This window comes from Lactuca sativa, chromosome 9 (assembly GCF_002870075.4).
Source record: "Lactuca sativa cultivar Salinas chromosome 9, Lsat_Salinas_v11, whole genome shotgun sequence".
NCBI lineage: Eukaryota > Viridiplantae > Streptophyta > Magnoliopsida > Asterales > Asteraceae > Lactuca > Lactuca sativa.
Window position 1 is genome coordinate 218,248,263 of NC_056631.2, and position 12,555 is coordinate 218,260,817.

Below are 12,555 nucleotides of genomic sequence, written 5' to 3' on the forward strand. Positions count from 1 at the left end.
CCTTTTTTCTCAATACGCCTGCGGAGCCATGTTCAGAGCGATGAGCACGAGGAAAGGTCGTCTGGGATACGATCAAATAATCAGCGAACCCACCACCGATGATCTATTATCAGAGCAGAGCCTCAGATGATCAGATCCACAACGTTGCCTCCGAAATTCTTTGTCAATTTTCCAGTGAAGTTTGTGCCAGAACCGAAAGTCCCAAATTTCATACAAAAGGAGGCGAAGAAACTGAGCAAACTTGATCCCCTTTTCAGCTTATTCGAGAAGAGGAGCCGGAAGAAGAAGGCGACAGCTAAACCACAGTTCGCAAGATACATGTAATACCTCAAGGAAGGAGTTAGTTTGAATCCTAATTCAACTATGCCTGTAATCGCCTACCATAGAAGACCATCTGTAGCATGCCCTACAACTCTTTTCAAAATCATCTTCTTTCCTCATAACCCCGTTGATCATAAATTAAACCCATCAGTATCATACATACAGAAACGAGGTTTTCACACGGGTATGTTGGATAAATTAAAAAAAAATATGGTTTTAGGAGGAAGGGCAATTTGGGAAGTTTTTTTAATTAATTGTTTTTGTTCCAGTTTTATATGAGTCAAATACTTATTGTTTTAGTATAAGTAGAGGACGTATGTAGCTTTGTTAATTAATTCGAGAACAAGTTTTGTATTCTCGTTTCTAAGAAAGCTTGGTAATTAAGCAATTTTCCAAAAAAACTTTTATCCCCTGTTTTTGCTTCTTATCCCCGGTGCACAAGGTGCAGTCTGCTATGATAGTGTGATTATATCACTTGGTATTGGAGAATGGATTTGGAAATTGAAAAGGAGGAAATGATAGATTTTCTGTGATAAAACAAGAGAGGCTGATGGGTTTTTTGTCCGGATCTATGGTAACAAAGAAATGGTCAAAATGTGATATTACTTTCCAATGGCTGTTGTGGCAATTTTTGACTATTTGTCAATAAAACCGGCGAAAAGAGGTGAAGATGGCTAAATAAACAGGTTCCCACTACTTCGTTCCCTTATTAGGCCAAAAAATAAATTAAGTGGCTAAATGGGTAAACCCTAAAAACATTATAGGGCCTATATGTCATTTTCCCTTTAATTATCATATCTTGTCGTGTCAGCAAGTTTATTTTTGTGTTGTGTTTGTGTCGGATTCACGGTTTAATTAGGGTTTAGAACTTTAAATATGTCGATAGATTGAAAGAGTAGGAGTTAGAGAGGTTGAAAAGTAAAAGCGAAAAATAGGAAGACTAGTGGTTTGGGAGGCATTGGGATGAATATCACAATAAGTTCAGAGGAGGAAAGTCACATTGAAATGGAAATGGAAATGGGTGAGTAAGATTGTGGAGTATAACATCTTAATGAAAAAGTGAAAAACTAAAAGTATCGGAGGGAACGGCTAATTAGTATATAATCTTAATTAAAAAGTGAAAAACTAAAAGTAAGTTTTCACGGGAACGGTTAATTAGTAGCTTCCACATTATAAATCGATTCAACCAAAGTTTTCTTTTACCACTAGTTTTGATTCTAGGCATGCTGAGTTTACCTAAAAGATGAATAGAAGTTGCCTATATATAAACGTCTCATTTTTGTGTTAGAAAGTTTAGACTTTAACCTTACCCGTTTAATTTTCGTGACATATCTACTCGTTCAATAAAATAGGTTGAAATCTTTTACCCATACTCGTCTATTTGCATGTCGTGTCGATAATTTCCACCCTTAGTTTTTTTATGGATTTCAGTTAGAGAAAATGGTTCTAGTCTCTCTTTAGGGTGAGTAATCCAATTACTACCGCAACGATATGGTAGTTTAAAATATTAATCTAATTACTCAATCGTTGTAGTTTAGCCCACTTTTAATTTAGCGGAATTTGCAAGAATGGTCATGTGGTTTATAATTTTTTGTGTTTCTGTCCAAAAACATTTGTGCATAAACTAGTACTACAAAATGATATATTTATTTATTTTTGTTCGGTCTCAACTTAAAAAACTACTATAACACTTATAATTGTTTTTTCATTGTTTTTTTTTGGTTTTATTTTAATTGTTCTAAAATGAAAAATACAAAAAGCATGTAACAACAATCCTATCCCTACTCCCCTATCTTTTTAAAGACGTTGACTCAAAATCCTCTCTGAATGCTCTCGCTCAACTATCTAGGACCTAGCATCTGCAACCCCTTCTTGCCGGAAAGTACCTTCGTCTCACTGTCTCCATTCCCATATCATTCTCTATTTCTTGTCCCATTTTTCGTCTTTTAATACCGGTGAAACCACCACCACCATAATGTTTCCTCATCCATGGTATTGGTGCAACCATGGTAAATTATGCGATTTAAAATTATGGATGTTACAAGTTGGTATCAAAGCCATGGTTTACGCTAATTACGTTGGATTATCCTTCCTAGGTTTAAACAATAAAAATAACGGTGTGTGTTCCTTGAGAAAGTGGCGTGATTATTTTTAGATTTGTGTGCCTGGTTTGGTAAGAGTTATGATTCGGATAATATCTCCCTATATAGATTAGGAGGTTATGTTAATTTTTTGTGGCAATGAGAACTGATTGGGAATTTCTATTACCATGTGAGACATAGGTAACTAGGAATTACCGAAAAAGAAAGTCATATAGTTTGTCTCTATGATAAAGTTGGAATTCTAATAGCGAACTAGAACTTTGAAACTTATGAAAGTCGTGTTATTTATGTAGTTAAACTGTAGGAGCGGTTCGCAAGGGTGATGTTTTTTTATCAAAGGAGTCTGGAAAAAGTCTTGGTGTTATGGAAGAAAGTCGTAACGGTTTACATTTACACCGATTAATTCACAAACTTGTTAGCATTGTTCGACCATGCATGGTTTACAGAATAAAGGAAGATCTCGTGTTATTTGAAAGGCATACCCTCAGAATATTATGTTGGTGAAATGATAGCATGTATTATATAATGCGACGGTGGTAGTATTATCTATAAGAGGCTTTTAAGAAGATTAAAACAGGTGTGAAGAAGAGGACAATGGTACAACTAGTGTTGTCATAGGCACTTGGCAAAAAGTTTAACCGGAACATGACAGTGTTGCTGACGTGTATAAAAAGGCATGAAGGTAAGAAATGCAAAGAGTACACAGAAGAAAAAGTTATGAATAAGAGTGAAGTTATAACTCCTAATTCGAGGCAACGTGTGGATCTGTAACGTATTAATAAATCTAGGGATGATTTATGTGTGTGTGAAAGGTGGTTATTTCCTTTTGTGAATCAGTTGAAAAGGTTGTATTAAACCTTATGATGGTAAGGAGTCGTAAAAAAAGGATCGAAGAGTCATATGGATTCGTGAGAGTATAACAATCTCTTGTTGAGAGCTTAAGGCAAGTATTGAATTGAGTAAGGAACTTAATGATCAAGTGACTGTAGAAATATGAGATATGAAACTTCAAGGACGTGTGACTCCTTGATGTGAGGGACTAGTTTATAATTACATCTCGTTAATGTACTAGTTATAGACCTGAGGTGCAAGGATATGAAACTTTTAGAAGCTGACTAGGTGATCAACGAATAGATATAATGGTACACTTCCAAATTCTCATATAGAGAAGGTAATAAGAAGAATTAGGAAATTGGTTTGGTAAAACTTGTGAATCGGTAAATAGAATGGTAAAGTCAAAACCACATGATAATCATTTACATGCAATGTTATGGTACGAATATCACTACACACATATCACTCGTTGTGATTTGAAAAAAACATGATGTTGTTCGAAATTGGAGTATGAGATGGGAAATTCTAATTGGGTATGTTGGAATACTAACGGTGTGTGAATAAAGACCTTTAGGTATCATGTGTTAAGTAACATTAGAACGTGTAATGTGTAATGTCTAGTGTACGAACATTATGCAATTATTAGACAAAGGATGTATTTGGATGTGATAGTTATGGTTAGTTGTGGAGTGATCATGTTTGATACTTCATTAAAGAAGTTAAAAGGAAGCCTGGTAAGTGGTTGCCCGATTACCGATAAAATTAGAGTACCTTAGTTGAAGCATGATGGGAAACGGATATGGTAATGGGATGCATAAAAAATTCCAATGGTGAATGTGATTTGGGGCACAAAAAAATCTGCTAGAATTTGGTCCAATGTTCTTAGTTTAGTTAACACTAGTATGAATTCAACTTCTTCAACTGGTAGTGTGAAAATTGGAATTCTGAAAGGTGTTTGTGTCAAGTGGAACAAAAGGTCTAGGCATAGTCCATCACGTTTTCACCCATAACCATGATTGAAAATTTTGAAATATGTTTGTGAGGTAGATTGAAGCAGTTGATGAGACAAGGTTGGATGATGTTATAAGTACTACCACAATTGACTAAAACGGCAACGGTTTAGTTTTTAGGGAGAGGAAAACCCAAAAAACATTGTTGTGGAAAATGTAAGGAATTGATATTTGGCCTAGTTGAGGTTCTTAGTAGTCGGTATAGGTTCAAGGAGATGGTCTTCGTCGAAGTGATCTGCATTGTAAACGACGAGCATGAACTGTGGGAGGTTACACTTGTCACACAATGTTTTTTTTTTACTGATTCAGGGGATAAGAAGGAGAATCGACGAGGATGTTTTGGTGTGAGAATCGACGATGATGTTTTGGTGTGGGTAAGACGGTCAGCATGGGTTGGGAAGTGGTAGTTGTTGGTGGTGATGGTGTGATAGTGGTTGTTGGTAAATTCTTGGGATATGTTATAGTAGATGAAGAACATGAGTTTGGAAAGTGTGGTTTTGCAAATCGGAGTTTATCTTCCAAGAGTTTGACTAACCCATATGCTTGATGAAGGGAAGTGGGGTGATGAAGTGTGACATCCCCAAAATCTCGGCCAGAAAAGACCAGTTTCATTTATGTTTTTTAAACATTTTCAGAGTAAATCCTTTTGATTTTAAAAGAGATGCGGAATTTGTTCCCAAACACAAAGTATGATAAAATAATATTTACCAAAGCATTTCATAAAGAAATGTATTTTCATTATATAGTCAAAACTCGGGATGTCCTGTTCGGATACAAACCATAAAGCATAAACGATAACATTACAAGTCATTCAACAAATATATACATATACAGACTTGTAAACAAAACAACTTGATGATTATCCATCTTATGCCCTCGCATCACTTCCTGTAATACAAAGAAACTGAGTGGGTCAGGCTTGGGAGCATGGTAAGCATATAGGGTTTTCAACCCACAATAAATAATTAAATTAATATTCATCAACCAACAATAACCCAATTACCCAATCCCGTTATTCTCACTTTATGTCCCTAAAATAACTAACACAAGGAACCTAGTCTAAGAATATTTCATCGGGGCGACAACATATGCTTTCGGGGGTTTCCCGGCAATATATGTCAAATAAGGCAACCATAGGGGGGGGAGGGGAGGGGATGGAGTACAACGAATGAACACCCAAGTTCATTAACACCTACAGGTGGCGAGCCTGCTAGTGTTCCAAAAGACTGTCTAGAAAAGTCTGTGGTCGTCATCTAAACTCCGCTAGATGACTGAATCAAAACAACATCAAGGCCTCTCATCTGTTTATTACACATCAACTATCTACCCATGTTCTACCCAACATATTAGTAGATAAAATATACATTTTTATACATAGTTTAAAACCTGTATAGCATGCTTTAATCAATACATATTCCACATAACAGATGAGGCACACACACATAACACGTATTTCATAGAGAATAAATCAGATCTATGAGATAGAAGAGAGTGAATATACATTTACACATATAACAACAAAATATATACACATAACACGTATTTTATATAAAACACTTCATAATAATGTGTTGGAAGAAAATGACTACACACTCACTTGATCAGAAGATGATCAGACATCACTACGGCTTGCAGAAGTAGTGTTTCCCCGTAGATTTGGAAGATCTTCACAAAAATCGAACTCCTCGCGGCCAGAGCTTCGGCTCGGGAATCGCACTTCTCAGGATCTCGGGAGCGTAAAACTTCCTTCTTAACTTGGATATGAGATCCGGGGTGTCGGGATGGCTTCGGGGGTTTACACGCAGAGCTTCGGCACGAAAAAGAGAAGAAATGAGCAAGAATGCCCGGAACCCTCGCATCCCATTTATAGGAGGCTGAGGCCTCGCAGTACGTTGGGCGTACGAGGTTATGCGGGCCGTACTGCCTCGGTCGTCATGGCTTACGTATCCTAAATCACTCGAGTGCGAGGCGCGTCATGATTTGCTGTACGCGGGGCGTACCGCCTTACGCTTGGCGTAATCCGGATAAGTCCGGTGACTCCTCTTCGGATAATATCGGATATAATAAATAAATTTAAATATTAATTATTTAATAAACTTTGAAAATTCATATCTTCGTCGTACGAACTTTGTTTTCGACGTTCTTCATATCCACACGTAGGTGAGACTACGCTCTACAACTTTTGTTTAGACTCTGTCGGCTAATTTTGACTTTATTTTTTATTATTTATTTTTAGTAGGCCCAGACAGGAAAACTTCGTTATAAATTCATAACTTCTTCGTCCGACGTCCGTTCTCGCCTAACTTTTCATTGTTTCGCTATTAACAACGAGATCTTCGATTCTCATTTAGATTGTTTCGGCTAAAAACCGCTCGATCTCAAATCGAGTATTCGGGCTGCATACCGCTAAGTCGAAACTTCAGAAAATCATAACTTCCTCATACGAAGTCAGATTTGGGCGTTCAATATATATTCGGAAACCTCGTTTCGGACACTACAACTTTATGCAAAGATATTGAGCTTATCTCATACTTTAATTTTTGACGCTTATTATATTCTTAATTAATCAAATCACATAATTAAGCAATTAAGCACGAAACACATAATACACAAATAATACGCTTTTATTATTTCAAAACAGGTTACAAAGGTTAACCTAGACTATTAGATCAACGAAAATGCCTAGCCTGGAAACGCGGGCGTTACATGAAGTGCTAACTCGTTCTGAATGTTAGCAATATGGAATTCAACGCAGAGAGTTGAGAGGAAGCAATTTAGAAGGGAATTGGTATCGTGACCTGAGAGGATGAAATTGCTAACTTTTTCGAACTCTAATTGATAGGCCGAAACAATGGTCAGTTGTTGAAGTTTGAAGTGGACGACTTGGTAGTTCTCTTAAGTGGAAGATCCGAGAGGAGTTCTAAGGCTCGAGAGAACGTCGTCCACGTGCACAACAGGTGGTTGTTTGCTAGATGCTTGTACCGACTCAAGGCATCTACGACGAAGTAAAAGATAGCAATGGTAACTCATTGAGCTTGTGCGATGGTATAGTAATCAAAGTAGGTTACCATAGAAGTTGGATAGGGAAATTTTGGTGGTCGGAGGTGGTTCGGTGGTGGTGGTGGTGGTTTTCTTTTTTTTTTTTTTTTTTTTGTTGTTGTTGTAAGGATGTTGACAAGTTGATCCAACTTGGTGGTGGTAGTGATGGAGAGACGGATAAGGGTTACCATTTGTTCTTGGAGGGTTGAGTTAGGGTTGTCAGAGGAGGAGCACGATTAGCTTTCGGGAGGCATTGAAATGAGAATGGAAGCACCAATTGATAGCAAGCCAATTTGAGATGGTGAATCTCCCAAGAGAAAGTAAGAACAAGAAACTTGGGGCAGTTTTCTTCTTACTTTAACCAAATGTAGGGTACAATTTACAGAAATGTGAAAGATATCGTTCTAGCTAAATTAAGGAAATATACATGCAGGAACAATCGTTAGCTCGTAACTTAATGCAATTAGCTTTTACCTGAAAAGTGGAAGTAGGCCAAGTCTTCAAGTGTTTGTTAATGTGGAGTTCCATACTTGTGCTTCAATCCTTGTAATGGGCCTTTCAAACTTATTTTTTGATGGACTTCAGTTTGAGTTTGCTGACTCTTTTCTAGTGTATGAGCCGTATCACTTCCCCATGGTTGAGTTGACAATACCCTTGTAGCGCCCAATACCCCTATTGTTGCCATGTAAATAACAAAAAAAAAAAAAAAAAACTGATGAGAGCTTCCTGTTACGCCCATTATCACCATCTAATTTTCATACATCGCTACAAAAAATATGGATGAATTTAAATGTATTAGAAGAAATTCTTCTTCGCCAAACAAAAGCTCATTATGTGTGATTGTAGAGTCATAATTGCTCTTTTTCCATAACTAGTTCATATGGCTAACTTCAAAACAAAGAAAAATATAGTTTCATTATATACATGTTACGCCCCGGGATCTAGATCTCGTGACAGGACCTGTACTTGTACTTCCTACATCCGTGAGTATTACTAACACCTAATCTCTATTGAGAGGAGACTAGGTTAAACTATTCTAAGAGATTAAAAGCAGTTGACTTCAAGCATAATTTTATTTCATGAATAACTACCCTTTAAATAGGGATAAACAAAAGACTCTAATAAAGAAACAAAGATCACCCAAATCGACTCAAATACTAAATGATCCTAATTACCAAATGTAAAAACTGAAACAAGATAATTCCCTAAAATAAGATATTTTCCAGAAATTAAAAATACTTATTATCCATATGATTCATAACATTACTCCCCTCCTCCGCATTGAGCTTGTCCTCAAGCTCAATAGTCACCCATTAGCGTCATCTTCCTCATTGTTCATGATGATGCAAAAGAGCTTGGCACATTTATGCCCAATAGAGAATATTTCATCACAGTTGAAGCACAAGCCTTTTGCCCGCCTCTCTGCCATTTCTACAGACGTTAGTTTTTTCCAGGCCGGATTTAGTGTTTCAGCTTTGTATGTTCCAGCTGCTCCTTTTCCTGTCGACTCTCATTTTTGGCTTGCAATCGAGGTTTGGTTTCCTGTAGGCCTGACACCTATTGGTTCTCCTGCTTCTGCCACCCTTAGCTCAATTTGTCTGGCTAGATTCATGGCATAATATAGAGTTATGGGTCTCGCAAATTCAACCTCATGTCTTATCACGTTCATTAGCCCCGCACAAAAGTGCCAAATGCTTTGCTCCGGTGTGACCCCCGTCGTCCTACCCAACATCAATTTGAATCTTTCACAGTAGTCTTCTACTGTCCCAACTTGTCGAAGCCGAGTTAACTCCCCAAAGGGATTCAAGCTCATAGGCGGGCCGAAACGGATTTTGCATTCATCTGAAAACTCGACCCAATTCAAACAATTTTTCATCCTTCTCAAGTTTCGGTACCACCCGCTTGCCCGACTCTGTAAGGCGAAAGTTGCTTGGCGAACCCAAGCCTCCGGCGGTGTTTGTTGTTCTTCGAAGAAGTCCTCACACTTCTGTAACCATTCAAGTGGGTCACCCTTGCCGTCATACACCGGAAACTCCATCTTGGCGAATCTAGGCACCCGATTTCCAGGTACCCGATCGCCACGGTAACCTCCTTCATCAAATTCATCCCAACTTTTATGCACCTGTTCTTGTTCAATATGCCGATTGTGTCCCGATCCTTCGACTTTCTGGATATCCCAGCGGTGTTTGAATGATTGTGGGTCTGCATTGCGCCAAGAATCAGACCCCTTCCCTACTCCCCGTCCTGTTCCCAAGGGGTTTGATCCAAACGACCCCCTGCCTCGACCTAACACCGTGAAGGCACTCGTCATCTTGCCTCCTGGTGCGTTGCTGGTGACGATGCCCTTGCCCCTTCCTCGACCTAGCTCGCTGCTATATTCAAATTGCTGGTCCATCTCTTCTTCTTCCTCGCCTGCTTCAGACCCTTGTTTGTTGACCTTGTTTTGGGATTGTGATAAACTCTCTTCCAGAGCCGCATGCTTGGCCTGCAAGGCTTCGACTGCCCCCTTCAGTACAAGGGTACTCTGAGTTTGCTGGACCATGAATGCTTCTAGCTTCTTCATCAATTCTTCCTGTTGAGTAGACACCACGAGCGGCTCTGATACCAAATTTGTTACGCCCCGGGATCTAGATCTCGTGACAGAACCTGTACTTGTACTTCCTACAGCCGTGAGTATTACTAACACCTAATCTCCTATTGAGAGGAGACTAGGTTAAACTATTCTAAGAGATTAAAAGCAATTGACTTCAAGCATAATTTTATTTCATGAACAACTACCCTTTAAATAGGGATAAACAAAAGACTCTAATAAGGAAACAAAGATCACCCAAATCGACTCAAATACTAAATGATCCTAATTACCAAATGTAAAAACTGAAACAAGATAATTCCCTAAAATAAGATATTTTCCAGAAATTAAAAATACTTATTATCCATATGATTCATAACAATACAATTCCATACAACTTATTTTTAACTATATTTAAGTGTAGCAAAATTTATCATTATTTACCAGATAATCAATTATCTAGTATTGTGAAAGAACACCTACAAACTTAATTCTTATTTGGTGTAATGGTTGACCAAAGAAAACATGGGTTTTGATGTCCTGATCATCTGAAGCCTCGTTTGAACAATGTAAAGTGCGACTTATGTTGTGTTGATGCAGCTGGACTATGAAGATGTTTCCTATTATTTAATTTTCTTACATGTATAAGAAGAAATACGGCGAGTCAAAATATGTACAGTCCGTTATGTCTACAAGATTGTAGAGCGATCAACCATGCAATGAAGAAAACAAAAACGAAATTCAAGGTGGACATATTAGCAAACAGCCAAACTGAAAATATCCCATTAGAAGTGTTTGAGAGTACATGATCAAGACACCTAGTGCACAAGGGTGCTTATTGTAATTATATTTAGGAAACAAGATACGATCTTAAAACATAAAGCAATAATACGAGTTGAACATCAAAACAAGATAACACAACAATTTCACAAACACATCTCTCAGGCTTCTTTATTTTGACAAGGTTATGTATGCAGGCTGCAAATACATGATATTTGTCCGCGTTACTAATAGGGATGAAGAATGACACTGAAAGAGTCGAGGTAATCCCCGTAGTTTCCGCTGAATCCACCAAAGCTACCCTTAGCGACTGGCAGCGAGAAACTAGTCCCCTGGGTTGTGCCATATGGCCCATACTTCTTTTTGTTGGTTAGGAAAGACAATGACGTAATCACAGTGTAGCCGGCATATACTCCCACAGTTCCGCTAATCCCGATGAGGTTCTCATCATCAGCAAATGTAAACTGAAGATATACCCAAATAGATGATAAATGATGTATGATAAAACTAGAATATAAGTGCAGTACATGTTTAGGTAACAGATGTAATGAAAGCCCACTATACCGTATGAGGTGAACCACCATCACCACCATATGTTTCAGAATGGTGTTTGACATTATCACGATCCTTGTAAGTGAACCTGATTGAATCTACACACCCTGAGGCACTGATACGGATCTCGCAAATCCTGCCCTCAGGAATGAATGTCCAGGGATTAACTCCACCCTTACCTCCCCACGGTCCAACCTGTACGCCATTGCCTGCCTGCATATAGGGGTGAAATAAAATATATAACTAAGAAGTGGACATATCTTAGCAATCAACAGATGAAATACACCAGGTTAACCATAAACCCAGCATTTCCAAATATATATGGTGAAAGAGTATACCATGTTTGATCTGAATGTATTCTCAAAGGAAAAGATGAAACTCGTGGAAAGTAATAAGTTATACATTTAGCCCCATTAAGAGAAGGACTATTTATAGACCTGATCAGGTAGGGTTTTTAAAGTATAATGGATTCAGATAAGATGTCCGGTCTTCCTGTAATGAAAACATAAAAGTTTATATTGATTTACTATGATTGGGTAAATGTAATTCTTTAGTAAAAGATGTCGGTAGAAGATGTTAGGGTGTAGTAGTTTAAGGATGAATAGTAGTTTCACATGTGTCAATGTACGGTATTAATTTTTAGAGCACATGCATGTTAGGTAGTAATTCAATAAGATGACCATAGTTGCTTCTGTCATCAATTTTTCAAAGGCTTCCATCACAGACATTTATACTAACATCCAAGCTTTTGAACACAAGTTTGGAGGTTTTTGAGCACATGTAGGGGATCTTTCTATTTCAATTTTGTACCAATCGTTTTTTCTGCATTTCTAGTTTGAGCAGCAAATTGTGTCCCTCTTCTTGTACTTTGAAATCTACAAGTAACTTGTTCTGAAACCCACCCATTTAATTATCATATCTTGTCGTGTCAACAAGTGTATTTTTGTGTTGTGTTCATGTCGGATTTGCAGTTTAGGGTTTAGACGTTTAAATATGTCGATAGATTGAAGGAGTAGGAGTTAGAGACGTTGAAAAGTAAATGTGAAAAATAGGAAGACTAGTAGTTTGGGGGTATTGGAATGAATATCACGATAAGTTTAGAGGAGGAAAGTCACATTGAAATGGAAATGGGTGAGTAAGATTGTGGAGTATAACATGTTAATGAAAAAGTGAAAAACTAAAAGTAAGTTTCAGCGGGACGGCTAATTAGTATATGATGTTAATTAAAAAGTGAAAAACTAAAAGCAGGGGCGGAACACGAGAAGTTAAATTAGGGGGGCCAAAATCAAATTTAAAAAAAAAAAACATATTAATAAGTTTAATTTGATTAAAGGATATGAGATATAGA

The 12,555-nt window shown here is 37.7% G+C and overlaps 1 protein-coding gene across 1 annotated transcript; it reads right to left on the reverse strand.

Annotated features, from left to right (window-relative positions):
* Positions 1-10,628: 10,628 nt before the first annotated feature.
* LOC128125907 (protein GOS9-like) lies at positions 10,629-11,676 on the reverse strand. Its single transcript, XM_052767327.1, has 3 exons — positions 11,546-11,676; positions 11,220-11,420; positions 10,629-11,119 (listed from the first exon to the last, which is right to left on the reverse strand). The coding sequence occupies exons 1-3, from the start codon at positions 11,609-11,611 to the stop codon at positions 10,883-10,885; spliced, it is 504 nt and encodes a 167-aa protein (XP_052623287.1). The 5' UTR covers positions 11,612-11,676; the 3' UTR covers positions 10,629-10,882.
* Positions 11,677-12,555: the final 879 nt, after the last annotated feature.

What these genes read in the sequence shown, in the direction of transcription:
- LOC128125907 (XM_052767327.1), bottom strand. Translation starts at nt 11,611, where the DNA reads ATGTATAACTTATTACTTTCCACGAGTTTCATCTTTTCCTTTGAGAAT. An exon ending in ATACATTCAGATCAAACATG is followed by an intron (nt 11,421 to 11,545) that starts GTATACTCTTTC and finishes CCCTATATGCAG; the next exon opens with GCAGGCAATGGCGTACAGGT. An exon ending in ATGGTGGTTCACCTCATACG is followed by an intron (nt 11,120 to 11,219) that starts GTATAGTGGGCT and finishes GTATATCTTCAG; the next exon opens with TTTACATTTGCTGATGATGA.